Source organism: Gallus gallus, chromosome 3 (genome assembly GCF_016699485.2).
Source record: "Gallus gallus isolate bGalGal1 chromosome 3, bGalGal1.mat.broiler.GRCg7b, whole genome shotgun sequence".
NCBI lineage: Eukaryota > Metazoa > Chordata > Aves > Galliformes > Phasianidae > Gallus > Gallus gallus.
The window spans coordinates 48,878,803-48,906,103 of NC_052534.1; the positions used below are offsets into that span (position 1 = coordinate 48,878,803).

Here is a 27,301-nt window from a genome sequence, read left to right on the forward strand (position 1 = left end):
TCAGGTATAGTTAAACTCCTTACAGGAAATTGTGATTGGACATTCAGTAAAGCACTTAGTTATCTCAGACTTTACACTCACACGCTTAGTTGTCTCAGACTTTACACTCACTTAATTTTCTGCTATCTTGGATGGTACCACCCGAAGAAAGACAGGAAAAAGCTGCACAGCGAGAGAACACAAATACGCAGCCTCACTGGAACTTATAAGCATCCATGTCAGGTAAAACCTTGATTTCTGCTAATTCAGTATTCTCTTACAAAACAAGCAAAAAGTAAAAGAAAAACATGTAAGTGTACATGCGCTGTGCAGTACCTTTCTAAGTTTCTCGATCATTTCTTCTATGACGATGTCACCATTTTGAGATACTTTACTTTCCATTTGTGTCAGCCACTCACAGAGCTCCTTGTTCTTCTCGCTGAAGACAGCCCACTCATTCAGTTTCTCACTAACTTGCTGTCGACGTAAGGATACCTTAAAATATTTAGAATAAAGAAGTAAATGAATTTAAGAGACAGCTGAAGCACTTTGTGCCTCAGTGTAAACTCCTCTGGATCTGCAGATGAACTGTAGGTGCTTAGTTCCATTACAACAAACTGGATTTGTATTGCAAAAACTTTGCAAGACTCTTTGAGAATTTAGAGGTAAGTGTAATTCTCAGGATTCTTGCCATTCTATTGCATAAAAGGAGGCATTCAAGTATGAGACTCAGTATCATGTCTATATATTGTTTCACAGTGTCTTTAAGGTTTCAGTAGAAGATCCAAAAATAACACTTTTTTTAAATTTTGGCTAACTTAGAGTTATAAAAGTATGTCAATAGTTTGTTTTTAGTCTAGGAGATTAAACAAAAATGAAGGTATAAATGCTTCATCAAAGCAAAAAAAAATACACATATAGCATGGGTTAAACTACTCAATTTGTGCATAAGTGCAAAGTAAAATCAAAGATCTACTTTCTTTTTTGTAAATATTTTTTGCATAAGTAGCTTTCTACTTGAGTCCCAAAACACTCATTCCATAGATGACCATTTCTCTTGTATCTTGATGTTACCTTCAGGGCTCAGGTAATAAACATAAAACAAAAAGTCAAATGCTGTATTTAATAAAGAAGGAAGGAAAGCATTGCAATGTTTAATAAATTGCTATAGTAGTGTTACCATTTATGAGTAACAGTCCTTGACAGATAAGGATAGAAATTGAAATCAAAGGGGTAGCAGAGGGTGAACAGCAGAGTCATCTCTGCAGTTTTAGATATTTGAACCATTACTTATTTCCTCATTCTACTCTAAGTTGTTTCTGACATAATGTTAGCATTTCAGCTGAAAAGATGAAGACTGCATCTGCTCTTTCATAAAAAAGTGATTACTGTGTTCACTGACTACCATGTTAGGTTAACAGTAGCATACATGACCTCAACATTTCCTTTTTGTGGTTCTAAACTTGATGGCAGATTTCCGGAAATAAGAAACGGTTGAACACTGCTGCACTAGGTTACATCCTGAAGCACTCAACATGTACAAAACTAAGATAAAACTTCTTTACTCATCTTCCTTTACTATAGTAATATGTTCAGTGACTACACCATAGCTTAGATGCATCTGTGTTGGCTCATTCAAATGAAACTAATAAGGAGTTTCTCACTGTTAACTGAGAAGCATTTTTCCTATTTTGGAGATGTTTTTGAAGACTTCATGGAAACTTTAGGTAAGGTAGCTATTTCCAAGCTAGCCCCAGACATGTGCACAGTAATGTCTACTGAACTACAGGAATAACATTAGGATAATCTGAAAAATTGGATGAGGGAGTCAAATCTCTAAGTGAAAAGGATGCAGGAAATACCCTGCTAGCACGATGCACCTGAAAAATCAAACAATTCTCTTCAGCTCATTTCACAACCAAGCAAGCCACACTTGCACTTAGGGAAATGCTTACACTAACATCCAAGAGGTAGAAATCATCACCAGAACAGGAGGTATGAAAGAAATGCTGAGTGGGGAGTGGACAACTTTTCTGAGCACAGCTCCTCCCCAAAAGCATATTTAACTGTACTACTTCTGTTCACCTCATGCTGCAGTCTCATATCACAAGTATGACTTTTTTGTTTTTTCTTCTTAAGTTTTAAATACAGTCTCAATGGTGAAGTTCAAGAAAACTGAAAATCTAGGCAATAGCTTAAGGGAACATTTCTATGGATGTTATACCTCATTCAGCAAGTGCTCAAATACGAAGTACTCACCTTGAGTACTGTGTTCAGTTTTGGGCACCTCAGTACAGAAAGGACATTGGGGTGCTGGAGCAGGTCCAAAGAAGGGCAACAAGGCTTGTGAAGGGCTTGGAAAATATGCCCTATGAGAAGAGGCAGAGGGAACTGGGGATTTTTAGTCTGGGGAAAGGGAGTCTGAGGGGAGACCTTATTCCTCTCTTCCAATATCTGAAAGGTGCTTATAGCAAGAGCAGCGTTGGTCTCTTCTCACTGGTGACAGGTGCCAGGACGAGGGGAAATGGCCTCAAGTTGCACCAGGATAAGTTTAGGTCGGATATTAGGAAACACTTCTTTACAGAAAGGGTTGTTAAGCACTGGAATAGGCTCCCCAGGGAGGTGGTTGAGTCACCATCCCTGGATGTGTTTACAAACCGTTTGGTTGTGGTGCTCAGGGACACGATTTAGCAGAGGTTTGTTAGTTAGGGTAGTGTGGTTAGGTCAGGATTGGACTTGATGATCTTTAAGGTCTTTTCCAACCTGAGTGATTCAATGATTCTATGAATTTTACCTTTTTAGTTTGCATGCTCATATGAAAGCTCAGTACTACACTTGCCTGATGGCACAGCTCCTCCCACTGTCTGTGCAGAAGCTCTATACGCTCATTGAGGACTGAAATATCATCTGCACTTATGTAGGTAGACAAGGACTCCTTCAGTAGAGAGAGGTGTGCAAGGTCATCTGTCCATCCATCAACAGCATTCTCTAATTCCTTAAAAGATATGCATAAGCAAAAGGACAAGTACAAAGATGAATATTTTTATCTCACAGAATCAAAGTCATATCTGAGCAGATCACTATCTCAAGAGGACTGCTTCAGCCTTGTTTTAAAGACATGGAGTTGTTTTTTTCTTTATGTACCAAGATTTTCAGCCCTGATAGAAGATGATATATTAGTCTTGAATCAAGTATTCACAAACTAAATTACCGTTCAAATCTCCCTAAAGTTCAAAAGTTTTTGAGAGTTCTCTGTAGTGAAAATGCTTTCAAGTTCTATCACATTTATCACCTGCAAGGAGTATAACAAGAAAATGGTACATAAGATCCCTCAACAGTAATCTCACCTCAAATAAGAAGCACAAAAAGAACTGTTTAGATATAATGAGCTTAAATTTGAAACAAGAATTTATATTATAAAAACTTACCAGTATTTAGTATTTCTACAATACTTTTCAAACTCTATTCTAATATTTTTGATCTTTTCTATATGCACCCTCCTTTTGAACCTTTCAATTAATACCCTATAGGATTTATACTGTGCAAATGTTACAATGATAGCTTCTTAGCTTGTCACAAAGATGCTTGGCTGCTTTGCACAGTCATTAATGTAAAGCCTCTTAACAATGAAAGATGTTACTGCAGAAAAGGCAACAGTCAACAGAGAAGAACTTTACCTTGCAACGAATCTGCTCTGCATTCAGCTCATCATGGTGTTCTGGCAAAGGCTGAGAAAGCTTTTTTTTGAATGATCTTAGCTTCTCCAGGGAGTCTGCTATTCCCTTTTCAGATCTTTCCCAGTCCTGAGGGCAGAGTGTTTATCAGACCTCAGTTCAGATCTAGATTATACTTACTGTATTTAGTCATTAGTCAAGTCCATCAACATAAACAGTGAAAGCATTTCCATAATAACAACATGTACTGAAATCCTCCTTTAAATAATACTCAGTCTTAAAACTAGGCTCATATGTACAACTAGATTTAAAATTTTTGTTTTGTTTTCTGTTGGTTTCTTCGAGAAGAAATATAGAAGTCAAAGCCTCCTGTTATTGTAACACTGTGTAATTCCAACTCCATCCTTTCAGAAACACCCTCAACTCTCCAATTGATTTTCCACTTCCTTTCCTGAATGCCTGGTGCATCAAGATTCAGAAAAAAAAGGTTTGGAGTAGTGTGAATTCAGGTCAGACTAAAGTACCCGCAGTACCTCCTCTAAATGATGATCCTAGCAGATACATCCAGCTTTAGTGTTTGTATACTTTCCAAAATTTTAATTGTGTCCTATGCAATAGCCAATCCTACTATCATGTGACATCATGGCTTCAGCTCACCTGTTTGTTAAAGCCTATTGAAAAAGTATTCACACGAAAAAGTCTGTAGTAAACCAGTCAAATAATAAGGCTGACTGCACAATACTGGAAAATTATAGAATTTATTTTAACTCATTGTCTGTTTAAAGATATTCTGCTTCTAGCATCGCTTACGTATATTTCTCTTGCATTTTTCCAGTTTACACCAGTATTTAATGATTATCTTCAGGATAAAGAAGGTCTTCAACTAACAGGTCTTGCAAAAGAATCCTATCCTATCTATAGTGTCTTCTTTATTCTCTCTTTAAGATGTAATGTGCCCTTACATGACAAAAAGGCTGTGATGTTCTTAATGCAAGAAATACTCTTTCAGAATATGTGTTTGTGCTTCTCCTTTCATCAGAAGGCTAATAAAAATTCATGTTTCTAAGACCATGGTAGCATCGTGTAATGAAGGTTATATATCTATGGGATGATTTGTGCAATCTGTGTGGTAATTTCCCCACTACCTTCCCTCCAAGCATCAGGTTCCACATTTTCACTGGGACACAATACCACAGAAGTTTTCATTTTCATAGATAAAAGATTTCATGATTAAAATTTTGTGATGCAATTTCCCAACCAGAACCTGAGGTAGAAGAAACAAGGCTTGAAATAGGAAGAAAAATATACTTAATGGAACTTTTCCAAAATAATATTTAATTTTCTTGCATCACTGTGCTTCTTACAAACAAAACTAACATGTTCATAATTCCATTAGACCTCTGAAACTCTTCTAAAAACACTTGTGTTTGTACACACAAGTTCAATTTTCATTATCTCATATGAAATAAACAAAAAGGAAAAACAAATAGAACAAATTTAAATCCCAGTCTATCATGTTCTGTACTTGAAGTGAGGTTAGCAGGCATTCTGAAGACCGCATACACCAAAAAGAAGTTCAAGTCTCCCTCTTCCAAGTGCATTACTTAAGACATCAAATACTCAAGACACATGAAGGAAACGCAAACTGGCTAAGTAGCTATTGATATTGTCATGTGAGAGAATAAGACAGACCTAATTTTCAATACCACATGTATAAATTATTGTGCAAAATAAATTACATAATTGCTTTATGCTGAAAATAGAACAAGTAGGAACATCCTTTATTAGCACTGATGAGTGTGAAAATATCAATTAAAAGATAACAAGAAACATATAAGCCTACTGCAAAATATTATTACTTCTATTTTTAAATATTTTAAAATCATAGGTTAGTGAAATGATGAGCTTATATAACATACGTGCAATTCCTGTATTTGTACTCATTCTTTAAGAATACTTTTCTTCATCCTGGTTCAGAATGAGAAAGAGTAAACTCGATGGAAAGTACAAAAAAAAAAAAACCAATATACTTACTTTCAGTAATAAAGCAACCTGTTTCTTCTGTTCTTCCAGTTGGTTGCTAACTTTCTTCCATCGCTCCTGAATTTCTGTAAGCTCTGCCTGCAGGGCTGCCTCAGCTCCGCTGTCAGCAGAGAGCAGTAATTGCTTCCCAGCTTCCACAGCCAGGATATAACTCCCCTGCTGCCTCAGAAGAACTTTCTCTTTAAGCTGGAAATATAAATAGTTTCCTGTGAACTTTGTCTTTTTAATTGTAATGAGCAGTTAATTACAACTCCTCTTCAAGCCCATATTTAACTAATTAACTATTATTTGATTGCATATCTTGACTAAAGCAGGAGCTACAGCCCAAATGCTTTGCCCTACCCTTTATTTTGCCATCTTTTACTGCAGTAGATCATTAGAAAATTTCTCCCAGGACTTAAAGACATAGAAGACTTCTTTTTCTCCTCATTCATATCAGTATCTCAATTGATCTTGAGGAAAAACAGCCCTTTGAAAACTCATTATTCTTATAAGCTTTATTATTGATAGACTATCTTCCAGTTAAAAACACTTGAAGACACCAAGCTGCTAAATAGTTACTGTTAGCCTCACATGAAGATCACATCAAACATTCAAGGTATCTTTTTTGGTTAGCAAGAAAACACTCCTCAAATTGGACATTATTGTTTTTCATTTTTTTCAAGACAGCTTCAATATGAGGTTAGTTACAAAGCAAAACCAGAAACTATCAAAGCTTGAGAGAGTTTGTTAAATTTGCCATTGCATATTCTTCACTTCCCTTCCATCGAAATCTTGCTTCTGATACTGTGACATTTTTACAGAACAACTGATATCTAATGTTGCTTTCTGTAAAGCAGACAGTCTGAAACTAATGCACTTTTAAGAACTTTTTAAATAATAAAAGTGGTTAAAAATAAAATAAAAGTACGTTTTTTCCTCTTCAAATATACTGGCCATACCTGCACTTCATCCAGCAATGCTCTTACTTGCTGCAATGGAATAGGAGCATTTCCCAGACCACTCACTGGCTGACAGGATGTTTCCATCAGCCACTTGCGTAGTTTCTCTGCCATCTCCCTGTAGCGCTGCCACTGATGGATCTGGCTGTCAATGATCCCTCTCCTCTGCTGTGCCCGACGAATTACTCCTTGCCACTGATTACTCAGAAGTGTCAGCTTCAGATTAAATTCATCCCTATTATAAATGAAGAAATAAAAATCTGCAGTAGCTTCCATACTTTGATCTATTTATTTACTGAAATAAACTGGAGAGGAGGGAACATGAGGTGTTTCTTTGGGTACTAATTATTAAGCACTGGAAGAAAAGCACTGAATTCTTGTGACAGTTGACTGAGGACAAGAAGTCCACAGACAACATACATGGAAAATGAGAGAGATCCAATTATCAAAATTGAAAAACAATCACAACTCTTTTACTTGCAAAGAAAATGTAGTTTTTGCTAGATTGAATTATCCAAATTCATAGGAAAGAATGAAGATTTCATGATTCACCCTGAGCTAGCTCAAAGCAGGTTTAAGATATATGAAGGATTACTAAGATTCTCACAACCTCCCCACCAAAAAAAATCAAGAACTAAAACCATGATACCCTTAGCAGAGCCAGTACCTATGCACAAGTGCTAAGACTGTTGCATTCCACTGATTTCCATTCATTTGATCAGAATTATATACAACAAAATCTCTGAGACAGGAATGAATTCCTATTCAATTACATTTATGCTTCAGGTGATCTTCTCTGAGGTATATCCCCAGCTGCCACAGAGTGCGTGTAACTCACTGTAAATCCATTATTGCTGGGTCTTTTGGTGAAACGTGTTTTGAAGTTCCATTGAAACAGATATATGTGGTTTATTTGTCAATACAAGACAAATCTTTGTCAGAGAAGCAGCCTGAAGGCTTCTGCATTCCCAAATGCAAACACATCTCCCCATGGCATTCTAAAGAGTCTTATTTAAAATCGAACTGATTAATAGCTTAACCACATTGACAGTAAAGTCTGCTTCAGAAGAGCATGATCTGAATCTTTTGCAACATTCTCTATTCAGAAATCTCCCAATAAATTAAGTATTACTTCACACAGTCAGCAGCAGCAAGAACACAGGAATGTCTACCTGTCATCTACTTGTCCTTGTTCTAGGAGGTGCTGCCCATCAGAGATGATTGAATGCAAAATCTGCTGACGGCTGAACATCTCTGCCTGGAATAGCTGTTGTACAAGAGATAAGGATGCAATTATTGCTTCTAGTAATGAATACTAATTCTTTGAGATTTTAAAAAGTTGTTTAAAAGCTAAATAATATCAGTGGAAGCAACGAATTATGTCTCTGAGTACAACTGTGACATTAGTACTATAATTTACAAGAATATCTGTACAAAGAATCTATTGCATGAACACAAGAACACATCTTAATTTCTCACAAGTTTAAGAGTATTCTAATACTCTCCCTTGTTAAATTGAATTAATGTCTACAGGTTGGTGAAACAAATTTTTAACACAATTTTATGCTGTCAACAGAATTACCTTAAAACAAATGGTCAGACAAGTTAAAGTGCTGGAACTTAATTTTCCATGTTTTCCAATTTAGTTTCCATTTTTTCCCATCCATCACAATGAACTTTTTGTAATACCTTTAAAACTCCTTTAATTTTTAAAAAATTACTTAATTTAGTGACCAAAAATTACCTAAGTACTACTTATGCAAACATTGCTTAGATACATAACACTTAAATTCATTTTTAGAAACATCTTTTCTTATTTTGGTACCTTCTTAAGAAGTACATCTGGGTGTCAGCCGAGGACTACACACATTCCATGCTCAAAAGGTTTTACAGACAGATTCAAAGGAAAAGTGTATAAAGATCAATATATTCTTTTCTCTTGTTAGTAATGGTGTTCTAAATTGATATTTACCCTGCCTGAACCATTAGCCAAGATTCTCCAAGTCCAGATTATCCCCTTAATATGGCTTCACATCAGCTCAAGATGTGATGTACCAATTCCTGCATCTGCAAGCGTCAGTGAAATATCAACTGGCATCTGAGCAATTACATTTCTCAAGAATACTGTATGTATCTCAGGACTTCTACATGACATAGTAGCTATTCAAAATACAATTCTGTGTCTCTGAATCACTGAACTAATTTTGACATTGTTACTCAAATCATGGATTTTCCTATAAAAAGAAACAGTAATTTTCTTGAAGATGCTTTTGATAGCGTTCTTTGAATACTTGGCACTTATGAATGACCAAGCCTGGAAAACAAGGAAAATAATAGCTCTGTTGAACAATTTCACCAAAAACACATAGTACGGGTTTGAGAATTTCAGAAAGCTGAATTAGAAAGAAGAAATTTAAATTCCTATCACATCAATTTCTGTCAAGCTGGAAGGGCATGGATGGATCACAAGGGGCAAGCGTCTTATAGTATTGTTGAAAGATTAAACAGAACATAACTCTTAGGGAAAGAAGAAGGGAAAGAAAGAAGGAGGAAAAGTAGGGTTTTGGTTTTTTTTTTGAGAAGATGGTTATATATTTTATATTTTGAGAAGACAGATGAAATAAATAAAAGGTTATTAAGCATGAGGAACTCTGCTTATAGAGGATGTACTCAAGTCCTATGCCAAATCAGAGCTATTCCTCTCAACATCTACTTGTTCTGCACATGGATATTAACAATCTCTGTATATCAGAGAGATATTCTGTCATGTGGGACCACTTGCAATCCCAATTTCTTCTCATATGCAGATCACTATCAATAAAGAAATAGGAACTCAAAGAATCAGGAGAGGGGGGTAGGTATGGGAATACACAGTACCTGTACATCGGGGGGAAAAAATCTGAAAATGTATTGTCAATCAACTCTCTTTTTCTCCACCAGCACTTTCGCAAGTGCTTGTCTCAGTGCATTAGCACTGTGTGAGTGTCCCAAGTAATGTACCAGGTTTGTAGATGGATATCTGGACAATTGCACAAGAATGACTACACGATTGCCCTGAAAGAAGAAGATAACTGGAAGAGTTATCCAATGCAGATGCCAGTGCTAACCATGATATTTGGAAAAGGCATAATGCCCACATTGATGGTTTGAAAATTTCAGTGGGAAGTTATTTAGAAATATGGCCACCAATGTAGCTTTAGTCCTATTCAAATAAATATTAGCAAAATTAAGAATCAGTATTGGAAAGCTGGTAACAGAACTGAATGCATCCTAACATCCATTCTGGGAATACATCTGAAAACAGTATTTTCTCATTATCTTAAGAAAACACAGAAAAACAATCTGGAAAATCCTCTCAAGGAATTTAGATTTGAAACTCTTTCAGCTGGGAGAAGTGGAAAGCAATTTCTTCATGAGCATCAGAAGACACTGCAAAGAACACCGACCACTGAATACATTAAAATTAAGTAAAACGTCAAAAAGCTTTGAGTTAAAAAAATTTACATTTCTCAACATTTTTTGTTGATTAAATGCAGCATTTAGAGAAACAGATATTCCTTCTCTACATTCTGAAAGATAACTATAAAGCTGAAAGAAATAAAGCTTTTACAGAGTGCCTGAGTAACACTTGTCTGAGTGAACTGCTTCAGCTAGCTGAAGCAGAACCAGGTTTTAGAAGGGAATTAGGATGAGATCTCAAAGTATGTGCAGTTGCATGCAAAAAGATCCTTGCTAACTCCTTTCAAGAATTATAGCTGTGACTGATCATAACAACGGTAGAAAATTATCAATCTCTGAACATTTAAATCTCAAAAAGCAGAAACATCACATATTACAAAGATTCTCTGTCCAATTAATGTTGGTGGCACTGAGATTAAATGAAATGGATAAGATTTGCAAAAGCAAATGCAGTTATATGCTAACGCAAATGTATAACGAAGTAAGCAAAAAAGATTGTGAAGTAATTTCTGCTATCAAACACCCATCCAAACACTATGCTGTCAGATAAAAGGCACAAGGGGTAAAAGGATGTGACACCTCTGTGATCTTTTCTGAGTATCTTGGTAGTTCAGCTGAAAAAATTGTGGGAAATGAAACTATTGCATGCCACATGGGAACTTTGGTATGGAAATTGATTTGTCTTACTTGATCTTCACTACAATTCTTGGCAGTAACAATGTAACAATGTGGATGGATAAAAAAAAAAAGTGCATTGCTTGACATCACCGAAGAATCTGATAGGCATCCTTCTTTTTTCTCTGCAGCAAAAGCTGGGCTAGTTCTTAATTTGTTGTAAAAAGTCTGCAAACAAACAAACTTTGCTCCAGCTCAGAGCAAAGATCAAATCTATTTGTTCTCCAAGGAAATGCTACTGAAAGGAACACAAATGGAGGTGGCATGATGAGTTATATAACTCAGCTTTTGACAGAAAATTCTTCCTTTAACAAGATTTTCAGATGCTACATACGTTGGTAATTTAATGGCAAATGAACAAAACCAGAATAAAATGAAAGAACAGAGATCTAGTAGGACTGAAGACAAAGGGTCAAAATGTGTGAGGATAGTTAGGTCTTACGAGAAGACCAATAAAGCATTGATTCCTCTGGTACAAATCAATCTGAAGCAGACCATGTACAGGGGACAAGCAGTTAGAGACACAGCAATATCTTGTACAAAAAAGGCAGACAGAAAATCAAGCCCTCCTCCTAATTGGGTAACACCGATTTATTTGCATGCTGTTGTTTTTAAATTAAGATATATTCAAAAGATGAAAGCAATATAGTTCAAAACTTACTATTATATTACTCCACAAAAGAATGTGAGTTCCAGTTATGTATAAATTGAATATTGGTGTACTCTACATAGTTGTAATAATGCATAAATACACATGACTTGCCTCATGTGCTCTCTGTTGCTCTAAAAGACTCTGGTAGTTTCCTGAAATCTCTGCCGCCAGCTTCTGTTCAGTCTGAACTAATAAATCCATCCAAGTTTCACATTTCTCCAAGAATGTCTGCTGCTGCAGCAAGAAAGACTGCAGCTTACTGTAAAAAAGAAAGATGAATTCAGGTAGGGTCTCCTGCTCTCACACATAGAATTGAGACTTGCAATGACTTTTCAAGCAGAAATTCTAATCAGATAGTGCTGCTTTTTCACATCCAGTTGCATTATTTTATTTATTTAGGTAACAATAAAAAATATATAAATATTCTCCCTCCTCATGTCAAATTCTGATTTGTGGCAAAAGCACAACTCATTGGCTTCACTCTTTTCTTGTAAGTATACCAGGAGAGGAGCTTTGGTTAATTAAAAAGTATACTTCCTAGCTGTTGTAATACATTGTAAAATATTCCCACCTGAATCTCTCTGTAGTCTGAGATGAGATCAGAGACCACTGTCTGTTCAGGTTCTGGATTCTTTTGATTTCTTTATCATTCAGAGGAAGCCTGTAACCCAGCTCATTAAGATGTTCCAAATCTGGGGCCATGCTGCTGAACTTCAACATCTGACTCTGCAACAAGCAATAAAAGAGATAACAAGGAGGTCTGATAATTACACTACTATACTACTATAGACTGAGCTAGCACTCAAATAAATTTGGAATGGCCTTGGTTGCCACTAAGCAGCAAGTAATTCCTATGCTACAGAAAAATTTAATTTCCAGTTTTCTGCCTCCTAAGGCTCAATCCAGAAGACCTAAGTTCATGCTTAAACAGGAAAAGAGAAATAAACTCAAATTTTGCTTACATATACCGCTGTACTCAGAATACACATCATATAAATGCAAAAGTAGGACAGTGCCTGAAGCAAGCTTTTATCCTTGTTTCTTAACCTGAATGCTAGGCTAGCAAATCAACACAGAATTTATTCACCTTTTTAATAAATAAATAAATATTTTACTGTACAGAAATATCCAGGTAATTTATTTAGGAAAAAAAATGTACTTTTATTAGCATTCCAAAAGTGGAATAACATGTATATTGAGTTAATTGTAAAAGAAATGTTAACTGAAGATTAAAATGAAAAAACACCAGCCTAGATGGCAAAAGCTATCAACTTCCTCTCAGAGCCTCTATAAGAAAAAAAGAAAGTTGCCAAAACACAGTGTAAGAGTTTAGATGTACATAACACTGTACACAATATTCATTATACTTCAGTATAACAAGATGACAAGACTAAAAATGAATAGATGAGTTGGTTCCTGAACTGAATATGAATGAGCAAGGAACTTTGTATGTTCAAAATAAGTTGAGAAAAGAATAAGATAAATGAAATCCCCCCAAAATACTAATATTTCCACTCCCATTTTGATTTGATATTCATTTTAATCTAAAGAGTTTGCTTTTCCTTTTCTTTACACAGAGGCATTGTAACATGGACAGTCACTCCCTGGCTGCCATTAAACTTCAAATTCCTCAGTCTTACTTTGCATGATTGACAGTTCCTTAAAATGTATAGAGTGTACATATCATATTTGTGCATACTATATGCAAATTAACTAGGTTAACATAAAAGAAGAACAATTTCTCATTTGTTACTCACTTTGAGTTCCTCCATCCTACTCTGTATTGCTGAGAGATCAGATGTGTGACCAGGATCCTGTCCTTTCAGTTTTGCTTCTGCTTCTGTTACCCAGGCCTCAAGATCTTGCAGGTTCTTAGCAAATGTTTGATAGTCCAATACTCCAGCCTTCAATCAAAAATGACCCAGGATTTAGTAACTTAAGCTAAATATCATCTAGATTACTGTTATGCTCCTGATTATTCTCCTGATTATATATATGTAGCTATATATATACATAGCTATATAGGCTAGGAGCAATTGCAACTGTTGCACAGCTTACAGACTGTACATAGAATGTTTTTTTTTTTTTTAATAAATTATTATTATTTTACCATAAAGACTTTGCTGCAATGCCTGAACCAGGTGAGAAAATGAGATTTTTGATCATTGCAAAAAGGTAGTATTTCAGTACAAAGACTTCCTTACTCTAAGACAGATAACCTTCTCTAACTTCCGTTTGTAAAGCTACAAATTTAAATTACTTTGTGAACAAAGTGAACCGCTAGTTTCTGTTACTGAAGTTTCAAATGAAAAAAAATCTCTCTTCTGTTTTATTTCCTTACATTAATGAGCGCATTCTAGACAACACTGAATTTCTTGGCAAATCCACTAAACAGAAGCCACTGCCTTATTGTCTTCTCACCCATATAATTCCCTAAACGGAACACATTCCACCACTCCGTTTTTGTACTTTAGTGCCAAGTGACAGAAGCAATTAGCAACATCTAATGTACAGGCTTTGAGACAAATCGTAGGGGTCAGTATGGTCACCAACATTAATAGGAATCAGTGCTATGTAGTTGTTTTGAATCTTTCATCATTTGTTTAAACACTAAAGAACAAGTTGGGAAGAGAGGAGGTTGTCTGTAAGGAAGCAGTAGTTGTGGATCCACACATTAGCACTATTACTGTCTTCACAAAGAATGTTGCCTTGGCATTCCAGATACACACGTTTCCCTGTGAGGCTCGCTATCCTCTTCCCAGAACACGGACCTTCTTATAAGGTCTCTGCCTTTCACTTCAGCATATTTTCTACTTTCTGCTTTGGCTTCCAGGGAAGACTGGAAAATGCAGATGAACAGGTAACATTTTTTATGTGGTTTTGGGTAATCTATGTGTTTTCAGGACCAACAGGATGAACAGACGCAAAAATTGAAAACACTCTCTGCAAACCTGAAGTACAGTTTGTTGCTTGCATAGAGCTTGTTCTAGGGCTGACAGATTCTGGTTCAGAGACAGTTGATCAGACTGTATAGCTGCTGCTGCTGAGGCCTCCACCCGGCTTTTTAACTCCTCTCCCAGTTCTTGAAGAACAATCAGTGAATCCTGTGCTGTCTTTATATCAGCAAGAAGATCCTGTGGCAACACATTGAATAAAGATATAAATAGTTAACCTGACACTCAGCTCATGCTATTCTCTCTTGTTATAAAGAAGAAACAAAATGAATAAACACCACTTCTACATAAAGAATTCATATTTACTACAGTATTTCAATGCAGAAGTGTCCACTGGTACTCTGCAAACAAAGGAAATGATATACATAATAAAAATTCTTGAATTATGTATGTGCAGAGAAACAGAAAAAAGTGACCGTTCTGCTGTCACTGAGTAAGCAAGACTTACTGATGAGGCAACACTTGTTGAAAAGAATACTTTGGATTTATTGATACGCTGGTCCTAAACAGTGGCAACTCTCACTGTGGATCTACTGAGGTCTGACTAGATCTCCCTTTTTATCCTGTTATGAATTACCAGGAAAGATTAAATATTAACTTTTGTGAATTGTGTAATGTAATGGATAAAGAATGTGACATCATGACATAAAGTAAATATCAGACTGAACTATCTGAGTTGTTGGTCCAGCAGATTATGGCAGCAAATCTTCAAAAAACTCATTAGCGGGTTAATTTTTCTCCTTGCAATTATTTTTCTTACCTTAAGACAAATACAATTTTAGTTTTTTATCAATGACATTTAAAATTAACTTAGCTAAAACACATAAAAATGTATGTAACCACAGACAGAAGATAAACTACCCTACTGCTCTGAGACATGGTTTTGAAAAAGAAAGTCAATGACATCCAGAAAACATCTTGTCTCTTTTCATTCAGAAAAAGTGATTAGCCTTGACTAGTGGAAATACAGACAAAGGATTATGTTTCTGGCTACAGTAAGAAACTCAGTAGATTTGGTAGAGATTATTGCTAAAGCAAAAAACCTCTTGAAATGTGGGAATTAAGACTAAATAAGTGATAGAATTTATCCATCTTCTCCAGAGAGATGACTTCAGAAAAAGGTTCTGAAACAACAAAGCAACAAGGAATAGAGATTTGGGTAGTAGAGGTAAAGCTGTCCCTCTTGCACATATGAGATCCTTCAGCTAAAGGAAATAAGTTTATATGCAAGCTTCCAATACACCAACTACGTTGTTTAGTAACTGTTTTGAAAAGGTGTGAAGCTTAAGTAAACATACATTGCAGTCCTGAATCCAGGTGGTTACTTCATCATCAGCAATGTCTTTACTGGTGGCAGTCTTCAACAATTCATTGGTCTGGTCTTCTCGTAGACGGACTGTAGAAGAGCACTGCTGGTAACAGTCCTTGTACCTCTGCCACAGCTGAAGGAGACCCTTACTGGAACGTAGTCGCTCTGCAATCTCTTGCATAAGGTTATTCCACCTGTTGAAGAGATCAGATAAATAACCCAAGCCTAATAGTCCATTTATACATGCCCCACTTCTGTGCTGCTGTTGCCTTAGCATTGTGGCTTCTCAGTAATTTGATAATAATCAAGATTCAGACATAAGGGCCAAAAACGTAATCAAAGAAATATGTTGATAAGACATTCTGACATGTCAGACTAGGTCTGGTGCTGCATATTAATGTTTGAGGTCAAAGATCGATGGTGCTTTTTGAAGTGAATCTCCTGCTATTTTCACTTAGCAGAGTTTGGTTTATCACAGAAAGCCAGTCATGACTGGCCATGAACTGCAAGGAACAGATTTCAGCAAGGGCCTGAGAGGCCGAAAGCAGGTGTAAATATGAAACCATACATTTTGCTGCAGTTTACTTCCAAACAATCATAGAACCCTTACATTCATAAAGCCCTATTCCTCTTTGAATTACTGGCTCTACTGTCATTCTTTAACAGTTTCTTTCTCAAATGCAATGTTTCTGTCAAACTTTTTCATTATTTAACTACTAAGGGAAATCACAGTATTTTCAAATGTAGATAAAAAGATTAGCAAAGTGATTTTTTTTTCCAGTCATTACTACTGGTACCATTAAATCTTACAGTATCTTTTCTCCACAATTCCAATTTCCAGTACAGGATGAACCAAAGGAAGTTTGGCATGATTATGTTTTTCAAAAAAACCCAAAAACAACAAAAACAACAACAACAACAAAAAAAAAAACCCCAAAACAAAACAAACAAACAAAAAAACCCATGAAAACAAAAGAAAACAACAACAGCAAAAAAACCCACCCAAACCTGAACTCAATGGTTTTCCCACCAAAACAATTTTTGATGTTGGAATTCATTTTCTGTAGTTTTTCTGAATGAATCTTCAGACTGCTTCTGGTCTGGATTCAAAGTTGGGAAAGCTATTTACACAGTACTGGCAAAAACTTAAATCTTATAAAAGAGTCTGTCACACTATTCCTACAACTAGAAATTGAAAGCTGAATCCTAGAGAAATTGATATGCACAGCAAATCAAACTTGTCATAGACTTTTAAAACTTTAAGTGCAGTATTATTTTTCAGCATGGGATTCATCTTTGTTGATGACTTGACTGCAGCTGTGCACAGAGCAAAGCTGCAGACAGTAATGCCCAAATCCCTTGCTAGAGAAAACAATCTTGCATTTGTTATTTGTAGCAAAATGAGACAGTTCTTCTCTAGCAAAAGGAACAACAACAACAAGAAGCAAAAATAAAAATACATAAAATAGCAAAGAGCAATAAAAATAAAAATGACTGAAAACTGAGTAAATGAATCTGAACAGTACAGCTCAACAAAAATACGTTTTCTACCTCATATTAACTTCTTTCAAAGTGCTGGTAAGTGTTTCGGTCACTGGTGGGTGACATTCCTTCAGTAACTGATTGGTCACGGAACCAAATTTCTGTAAGCTATTTTCTTGTTTTTCCAGTTCATCTTGCAGGCTCTAGAACATATAGAAAAATAAAGTCACAGGAGCTATTTCAAATGATATGATGTAGAGATGCTTTAAAATGTTATGTATCAACTGTGTTGCACGGATTATGAATGCAAAACTAGATGTTTTGTGTTTCGTCTAACTAGGGAGTTGTTTAATGTAAAGACTGTTTCTAGCCAGTAGGCAGGTGTAGCAAAAATTACTTGCCAATATATTCTGAAAAAGTAACAATTTTATAAAAGAAATTATTCTAAGCAAATACTCTTGCACAGACCGCATAAGTGCACAGAACTCCTACAAAAATAAAGTAAACTCATGGAAGATATTAACTAAATCACATTTCCTGTCTAGAATTAGATGGAAAATTAACAGCATTAAAAAAATAAAAAAAAAAAAAAAGAAAAAAGAATAGAAGGTTTATTATGAAAATAAGGTTATTGGTCTTTAACTTAATTCATAAATCCTATATCTTAAAAATTAAAGTGATTTTTTATACTTTTTTTTTTTTTTTGCAATAAATAAATGAAAACATAGAGGATTGGCTGTAAAGCGTGTTAACAGATGCATTTTATATCTTGGTTCAGAAAGTTTTATCTTCCAATCACACAAAATATTTAAATGATCATGCAAACTTTAATCTGCTGGTAAATATTATCAATGCAAGTTCTTGTTACTTTAAAAATCTGGAAATCTTTGCATAATTATTTTTGATTTTTTAAAAGCTGAGAACACCTTTCTTTGAAACAAAAGCTTGGTCTGTATAAACTTGATCCACCAACATATAAAAGGAGTTTCAGCATTTGGAATTCTTATAGCTCAAAATGTAAGCAACATCAACAACGTACTAAGAAAACAACTATCACTACTTTATTTATTTAGAAGAATGAAAAAAATGCAATGGCCATTTGATAAAGCGTCCTCTAAACGTCTTATGTTTTCATTGTGCCAGTATCCATGCATTTCCATAACCCATCAACTAAAAAGCATATTTATCTGCATCCATAAAATGAGGACAACATTCACCCTCAAATCCATCCTTAGCATGTGAAGAGCTGTGGTAGGTTTACCTGTAGGTTATCAACTTGGACTTTCACAGCTTCCAAAGAGCCAGTAAGAAGATAAAAGCGGGACAAAGAATATCTGGCTTCCATCAGGTAACTATTTAGTTCTTCATAAGTTACTTTGTAAATGCTCCACTGATCAAGAACAGACTGCAACAATATCTTTAGCTGGCTAACCTAGGAGGAGGGAAGGAGGAAAAATAAGGTGAATGAACAACATAAAAGTGATTTGGTTTTGTTTAAATTATTTCCTTCCTTTTGATCTCAGATACTACTTGTTCTGCATGTATAAACTTAAACCTATGGAGGGAGAAGATTTTGCACTGCCACCAGCTGGGCTTGCACTGGGTTCTTATGCAGTAAATTCTGTTTTATAGAATCAAGTCACAGAAGAGCAAGATGGCAGGGACTCAGGATATATGAAGTCCATTTTTTCCTTGCTTCAAACTAGGTTCAAGATATATTTCTTGACTCCCAAAGGCAGGCAAGTCAGCCTAGGAAAGACAGTGGACAGCTGCTTTTAAGTACTGCAGTCTTCCTGAAACTTGGGCCAATGCTATCAATCTTTGGATGATGACAACTAGTACTGATCTCCTCCTTACTCCGCCTTATTTCCACTTGAAATGATAGACACTTACATTTGGTCCTTTTCTACTAAATATTAGGAGGCATCTAAAAGCTTCAATCTTAAGAATGTAAAATATCCTAAAATAGTAAATATTACATCCATCTTACGTAGAATATATGCACAAGCTTGGAGAGAGATGAAAACAGACAATTTATAATCTCTTCCTCTACAACACAAAAGAAATACATGACCTGCAAACTTCTACTTATCCCTTTCCTATATATTCTGATTTCTTAAGTTTGGTTTTTATTTTACCATGTGATCCAAGTTGGCCCAGGAATGATTGATTTCTTGCAGTGTATTCAAAACAGCAGAACAGGCTTCTTCCTTCTTGTTCTGTATCAAAGACAGACCACTTTGTTCTATGCTTTCTAATTCTTTTTCCTTTGTTCTTATTGATTCTTCTAATTCCTTAAAAGAAAAAGACGACACTTGAGAATTTTTTTTTCTATACTTGGGTAGACAGTGACTTGGGACAGAAAAGATAGTCATATGCCCCTCAGTTTGTACAACATTAAAAACTAGGAAAGACACGCTCACATACTTTGTTGTTTGTTTGTTTTTATTCTTGACAGAATCATAACTCATCAGCAATTTTACTGAATATTTTAAGGTCCCTTTAAATCACAGTTGCATGTCTTTAATTTAAACAAAAGCATGTCCTCTACATTAAACTTCTGCTGTGAACATCTGTTCTCATGGCAGAGTCCAAACTTAATTAAAAATAGATTAGCAGTTTGAATACATGGGAAAATTGTGTGTCTTAGTTTGTTCGAGAACACAGATGACTTTTTAATTAATCCAAAATTGGCTCAAGGTTCTGGAAAAACTCTACTTTACCATCCAAAGAAAAGGACAAGATGACTTCCTAGTGAAACGTCAATTTGCTGTGCCTCCCTTCACAAAGTGCAATCTTTATTCTTCTGCCATTTCCCAGCAAATCCCCCTTCCTGAGGACAAAGCCTTTGGTATATGTTTATTCTTGCACTTTTTTTCTGTATTATTTCAATTTTTTGTTTATAACTTATAGCAATGACCTTGTTCCAGATTACAGCCTTGAATAACACTTTAAAAAAATTATTACTAGTATTTTTTTTTATTATTATTAAACACTTCTCGATTGCCAGTAGCAAGTTTGTCTTTTCAACAAGCAGAAATAACAGTAATTCAGATTTGAACAAGATCACTCCAAAATTCAGAAGGCAAAATGGGCAAAAGCTTCAAACAACAATCACAGCAAATATTTCTGGTTCACTGTGAAAAGAGATATCTACTAAATCAATGGAAAAAAGGTCTGAAGTCATGAAAAAATTGAAGATTCATTATTGTTTCTGATCTGTGATGAAAAATAAAGGTGCCACTCATTACTATGACACTAGGCAGCAACTAACATTGGTTAATCAATAAACTGGAGCTTTTGTACTAGTTGAACAGAGTACTTGGGAGTGTCTGGTAATGTTATTTCTAAAACAATTTGTTTCTCTGATGATCAAAGTCTTGTTATTTGTAACTGACTACCTAAGCATGTTTGCTAACTTCACTGACCAAAAGAAACCAAAGAGGTGATAAATTAGATTCAGCTTTGAACTACAGCCAAGCATAACTTGCCAATTCTGGCAGGCTACAGTAAATTACACTTGGTTCAGTTGTACGCACTTACTGTGCTGAAATTATAAAGACATATATTATAAGTGAAAGTAGGCATTGGCTCCAGTTTGAAAATCTGAGTTAAGAACTTTGGAAAAAATAAAAGTATGATTTCTAACATATCTGACCTAAAAAAATATTTGCCTTTTCAAAATCAAATATGTGCTTAATACACTGGCAAATTTATAACAAACCCTAGTCTGGCAGCTCCAGAAACAACCTTCTGATTATTTAAATATGTGCTATTTGTAGTCAGATGCCCAGAGTCCACTGCATATCCCTACTCACTGTTGTGTAGTCTTCCATAAATTCTGCATGAAAAACTGAGATGGTTATGAACTAATCTATATTTTGTATAGCTGAGCTATGCCTCATACAATCTTTGCCAATTCTACTCAAGATTACTCTTCATTCTTTTGTAAGTGAAACGAGTCCAACATAGTTCTCTTTTCTGGATAGTTGAGTATTTGAGTATGTGTGATACCAAACATATTTTGAAAAGAAAGATATACTCTTTTTACATCTTTCTTTGAGTAGTCCTGAAGAAATGAGAGTACCAGGAGGAAAAGAATAGAAGATATGGGTTGGCAGAGGAAAGGAAGTGATGAGGCAGAAAAAACAAGTTTTTGAAGTCAAGCATGGTGTTCATTACATCAAGTTCCAAATGACTGGCCAAAGAGGAAAGTGAACATTTTCCTTTAACAGTCTTTTAAGTTCACTAAGCCTGACATATTTGGAAATGACCACACTTATACTGAGCGTCAAAAGAGTAATGACTTTGGTTGCTTTTAAAAATCTTTGAGACAGACATTAATGCTCTTTCTTCCTTTCCTTCTAAGGTGTTCGCACCTTAGAAATGAAGTCTCTCTCTCACTGAAGTAAAGAGACATTTGATCACTGATTTCAATGGTATACAAATACCACAGGGCTTCATTAAGTCTTGTTTCTAACTGCTGGAATTAGAATATTGTTATTTAGGATGGAATTTTACCTGACAATCTTTCAAAGCATTCTGTACTGAAGCCTGGTCTCCAATTCTCTGTTGTTTTTTCAACTTCTTCTCTTGGGTTTCAAACCAAGATTTTAAGCACTGCACATTATTTTCATATTCTGTCCAGGATTCCTGCAGACTTTCCAACAGCTGGATCTGCAAAGAAATATGAGTGTGTACTTCCTCATACAATTACCTGTAATTCTGGGTCAGTTAAATAAATCAGTAAAAATCAATGCTGACCAGTTCCTTCTCAGAATTCAGTAATGCTTTCAGAATTTAAAAACACAACATGTATTCAAATTGAAACATATTTGCTATTTGGAAAATAGTACATAATTAAAAAAAAAAAAATCTGCTTCATCCAGGAATAATTCTATATACATAACTTATCCAAAAATCATGATTCATGGAAAAGAGCTAACACTTTGGCAGAAAATTTTATGAAATCGAATACTTTTCAGAGGGTATGTACCTCAAGACTCCCCAAACAAAACTAAGTCTGTAAAAACACATTCTTTACTTCTTGCTTATAATTGTGATTAAGACAATGCTTCATATTGCCTCCTTTGGCAACTGGCTGCTTTAAAATCACTCTGATTTTTCTGATCTAGGTGTTACTCAGTGGACAACTGATAGGAAATTATTCTTTGAAACATAATATAAAACAGCTAAATAACAAAAGCAGTATTTGAACCCTAGTCAAATAGCTGACTGCAGTGACATGATAATTGAGAGTGAAGCAAGGAAAGCAAGTAGCAGATAGAAGATACTTAGAATAGCTTGGTATAGTAATGTTTAGTTTGTTCAAGTAAACATGATGCCACATGAGGCTGTACAGAGGGGCAAAGAAGACAGATGACCTTCAAGGCAACTTCCTCAAGTCACAGAAAGATAAATCCTAAGCTACAAGGAAATAGTGTGGCACAGTTTGGAGGTTTGGGCAGAACTGAGAGCTTCTTATTGATAAAGAAGAAAAAGAAGTGTGAATGGAAGTGGATGCTTGGCTGTGCAGGGCTGGTCTTAGGAAAGCAAAATTTTAGCTGGAGCTAGCTAGTCAAGGATAGAACTCTTCCTGTTAATCTTTATAAATGCATCAGCACCTAATAGAAAACCACAGAATAGTCTGAGCTACACAGTGCCTTCTTCACTCTAATTCTACTGCCAAGGTCTCCATCTCATGTCTCCCACACTGCAGTTTCAAGTATGACAGGGCAAGAGGTCCCCTTTCTCCCCTTCTGGGGGAGAAGTAATGAAAAACAACCCAATGAAGATAAAGAGAGAGAAGAAATTTACTACAAATGGTAAAAGAACGTAAGATAATAACAAGAGAGTTACAATTAATTCAAATGAGAGAGAGAGGAAGGCTATGACTGTGCTGCTCGCTGCAATGATGGAACCCGGAAATCCTTGTCACCCAGAATCAGAGATCATGCGGAGGCTCTTAGGAAATGTAGTACATCTCAGTGTATCTTCATCTTGGAGAGTCAGAACTCATGTGAGACTGACAAAAAAAAAAAAAAAAAAAAAACAACAGGAAGTGTAGCTCCACGTTGCACTGTGCCTCTGCATCCAAGAGCATAACATGATGTCATGATCTGAAATATTGACATAACCAGGATAGGCAGACTGAGGTACTAGCTATGGTAGAGGAGAGATAAATTAAGAGCTACTTAAATAAGCTGTATGTATAAAAGTCCACAGAACAAGACAGAAATGTGTACAAGGATGCCAATGTCATTGTAAGGCTGCTATCACATTTAAAGGGTCTGTTTGAAAGATACTGTTCAGCTTGGCTTTAGCAATGCTTTAAAGACCAGTGGTAAAAATTTTCAAGGTCTATCTGGCAGCCACTTACAAGACTGCCAGATCAACATGGTGAGTCTTAAGTTTGATGTTGTTTAATATCTTAATTGATAAACTGAACACGATGAACTGTACTCTCACCAGGTTCACAGATGATACTGGTATGGAAGAAGTGGTTGATATTCTGCAGAGCAGAGCTGTCATTCAGAGAAAGCTCAACCAGATGAAGGAATATGCTTGTGAATCCTCAAGAAATTCAGCAAAGGTAAATGTAAAGTCCTTCATCCTGGACAAGGTAACAAGCAGGCTGGCAGGAAGCAACTTTGCTAAAAAGGGCTATGATGAACAATAATTTGAACACAAGCAATAAAGCAGCACTGTAGACCATTACTGATGAAGGGTAACTACACCCTGGGATCCTGGGCTAGACTACTGAGAGCACACCCAGCGAGTCAAGAAAATAGATTATTCCCTTCTCGTTGACTCTTGTGACCCATTTTAGGCCTTCTCAATTGACAAATTGGTGAAGAGGCACTAAAGTAGTTAGGGAGCTGAATTACATTACTTATAAGAAGAGACTCAATTTAGCGTGGGGAAAATAAGGTTAAGAAAGGATCTCATTGCACTCTTCTACTCATTATGATTACTGAGAAGATGGAGCTAAACTCTTCGAGGTGCACAGTGAAAAGAGAATAAACAGACTTGAGTTAAAACAACAGAAATTCTGATTGGGCATAAGGCATAAACCTGTTCCCCACAGAGATGGAACAGTGTTTAAGTACAGGAACAAGCTGCCAAGATAGTTTGTGGAAAATCCATCCTTGTGCATTTTCAGAAGTCATGAAAGCAAGACCCTGTGCCATCTCATGCAACTGTAAAGTTAGCTCTGTTTGAGTAGGAGATTGGACTAGATGACCTGAAGAGACTTCTAGCCATTACTATCTCATATTTGCGTGTATTTTTGAAGTTCACAACAGAGAGGTTTTCTTTACCTTTTCTGTTACCAAGCCTTGTAGGATCTGCCAACGTCTATTCATTGCTCCAAGCTGTTCTGCAAAATCAGTTTTGTCACTACGTTTACTTTCAACATCTTGGCTGCTAATCTGTAGCACCGATTGATTCACAAAGTCCACTGTCAATTGTTTGCAATTTAAATCTATCTTGAAACCCTAGAAGAGAAGGAAATAATACTTGAAAAAAAAAAAATGTAATCGTTTCTTAGTATCCTTCAGAACAGAGGAGAAAAACGTTCACAAATTACATCCCTACAACAATCTTGCTTAAGTCTTTTTTTTCTAGCATCTGAGCAGTAATTAAAAACATTGATATTTCTCTTTTAAACATTTAGAACTGAAATAGCAGTACACTGCCTTGGGAACAAAGAAATTGCCTGTTTTCCCCAAAGAAAACGAACATGTGAGCAAAAAAAACAACAAAAGCATACTTACTGATAGTGGTCTCAAGGATCAGGTTTACAAAAAAAAAAAGTGTGTTTATTAGTTCTATTCACTTCACTTAGTCTGAATTCCTTTTTTTTTTTTTTACTCCAGCAAGAGGTATTATGGAAAATAATCTTATAAACAGAGAAGAATAACCAAGAATTAAAGCAACCTTTTAGGACTCTTGTGAGGACTGAATGTGAGTTATCCATGTTTCATGTAACTTGTACAAACATCTGAAATGTATCATAATTAATATTCTTCAAAAGAATAAAACTGTTCTGACAGTGAGAACAGAGTCCCTGGGTACAGATCTATTACAGGAGTATTACTGATCTGGATAAAGCTTAAATTTTATTTACTCTCCTTCTTAATACTTAGCTCACAATACACCATCTTTCATTTTCACTGCAGATATTGATGAATTGATTAATCTGTAAAGCAGTGCATACTTTCCATTCAAGAACAGGCTATGTGGAAAACTCATGAAATCTTATTTGCAAAGTGCATTTTGTTTTTGGACAAAAACTACATCTAACAAGGTGCATACTGCTTTTGATTACCTGGATATTAAGGTAAGTATATTAAAAATTAAATTCCTGCCATACCTAAACAGTAGAGTAAAATTAATTTCCGTTTCTTTTCCACTGTATCAAATGTTACTCCGTTCTAATCAGTGTACAATTCTAACATTTCCACAATAAGTTTTTGTTTGTTTACTTGTTTTTACTTAAATCAGTTCTACTTTACATATGCATACATATTTAACAGAGATAATCTGAAAATAAAATCTATAATATTTCCATGTTATACCTTGTATTTTTGGACATAATCCTGAATGGCTTTTTGTCCTATTACATTTTTTATACTCTCCTCATCTTTATGAATAACATTTTCCATCAGGGAAATCCAGCTCATAACTTCAGTGATAGCATGGCGAGAAGGAATTTTGTCCATCTGCAGCTGTAGAGATAACAGAATTCAAATAAATGCTGAGAAGAAAATTGACAATAATTCATTGCTTTGCATTATGAGGAGCCTTATGAGGAGTGGCTGAAGGAGCTGGGATTGTTCAGTCTGGAGAAGAGGAGGCTCAGGGGAGACCCTATATACTGCTCCCTATAACTACTTGAAGGGAGGTTGTAGTGAGCTGGGGGTCAGCCTCTTCTTGTGACTAGTGATAGGACTAGAGGGAATGGCTCAAGCTGCGCCAGGGAAGATTCAGGCTGGATGTTAGGAAATACTACTTCTCTGAAAGGGTGGTCAGGCACTGGAATGGGCTGCCCAGAGAGGTGGTGGAGTCACCGACCCTGAAGGTGTTCAAGGAACATTTGGATGTTGTGTTGAGGGACATGGTTTAGTGAGGACCATTGGTGATGGGTGGATGGTTGGACTGGATGATCCTGTGGGTCTTTTCCAACCTTGGTGATTCTATTACCATAGTACATATTCTTTTCCTTGCTTTTACTCTCATTATTCTGCACCCCATATATATTACTGAAATTCATAAAATAACGAAGTGGAAAAAAAAAAAATTTGAAAGCTCTCAGTACAAGATATAATGTATAGCTTCACACATCTTTATAAGAAAGCATTATATTAAAGGCTTCTTATTTCCATTCTTCATGATACAAGCCTAAAGATTCCATTTTGACTTTGTCTTCCACAGTCTTGGACCCAGTCTTCAGATTTTGAACAAAAACATCTGAAGAAAACAAGCTGACAGGAGGCAGTACATTTTTCCAAACAGTACATCAATGTTTTTTTAAAAAAGCCTACCTGCTTGTCACTTAAAATTTAACAAATGCAACTGGGAAAGTTTGAAAGTAGCATTAGTTAGTGCTAGGCAGTATGGGTAGACAGGATATAGACATGAGTGTTGGCTTTTCCACTCTAAAGTGAACATAATGTTGTTCCTATCTTTTCTCAAATGGATAAAGACAATCAGAAAGCAACCAACTTTCAGAGAAGGAGACAACTGTATGGTTTGAATTTTCTGGAATATTAGAGGCCTCCATTGTTCTTTCTTACCTGGTGCAATTTCTCTTGTACTGCTGGGATTTGTGTGAGCAGCTCTGTCCACTGACTGTCAATCTGGGACAATCCTGCACGCAACGCTGCTGTATCTACCTTCTTCAATCTGAGGAGCTGGTTCCCAGTACTCAGTACAGAAGATTTCTGTGATGATTTAGCATCCACTTCTTTTGAAAACTCCTATAAGCAGAATCATTTTTGTGGAAATAAGCAACTACCTGTACTTAAATATTAAATCTCAGAAAACTAAGAATATTCTCATTTCTCTTTAAAATATAAACTTTCTATTAGTGTTCACCAGTTATATTTCATATAAAGTGAAAACAAAAATTG

General features: G+C 35.7%; 1 protein-coding gene and 1 long non-coding RNA gene across 4 annotated transcripts in view; one reads left to right on the forward strand and one right to left on the reverse strand.

The window, feature by feature from the left end:
* SYNE1 (spectrin repeat containing, nuclear envelope 1) overlaps window positions 1–27,301 on the reverse strand; it is a 250,326-nt gene that overhangs the window by 48,054 nt on the left and 174,971 nt on the right. The window contains 18 exon segments of the mRNA XM_040697338.2: window positions 316–474; window positions 2,819–2,974; window positions 3,657–3,782; window positions 5,688–5,882; window positions 6,638–6,872; window positions 7,810–7,904; window positions 11,535–11,682; window positions 11,995–12,149; window positions 13,181–13,327; window positions 14,375–14,557; window positions 15,676–15,880; window positions 17,238–17,371; window positions 18,430–18,600; window positions 19,307–19,462; window positions 21,690–21,845; window positions 24,488–24,664; window positions 25,748–25,897; window positions 26,966–27,148. Coding sequence (XP_040553272.1) covers window positions 316–474; window positions 2,819–2,974; window positions 3,657–3,782; window positions 5,688–5,882; window positions 6,638–6,872; window positions 7,810–7,904; window positions 11,535–11,682; window positions 11,995–12,149; window positions 13,181–13,327; window positions 14,375–14,557; window positions 15,676–15,880; window positions 17,238–17,371; window positions 18,430–18,600; window positions 19,307–19,462; window positions 21,690–21,845; window positions 24,488–24,664; window positions 25,748–25,897; window positions 26,966–27,148 — 2,931 coding nt within the window.
* On the forward strand, window positions 76–27,149 carry LOC121110148. Of its 3 annotated transcripts, XR_005858099.2 has the most exons (5): window positions 397–644; window positions 23,640–23,760; window positions 25,046–25,133; window positions 25,349–25,509; window positions 26,604–27,149. It is a non-coding gene; the product is annotated as an uncharacterized LOC121110148 (long non-coding RNA). The 3 variants fall into 3 exon arrangements; XR_005858100.2 differs by lacking the exon at window positions 397–644 and adding an exon at window positions 76–222 and having other exon boundaries at window positions 25,349–27,149; XR_005858098.2 differs by having other exon boundaries at window positions 25,349–27,149.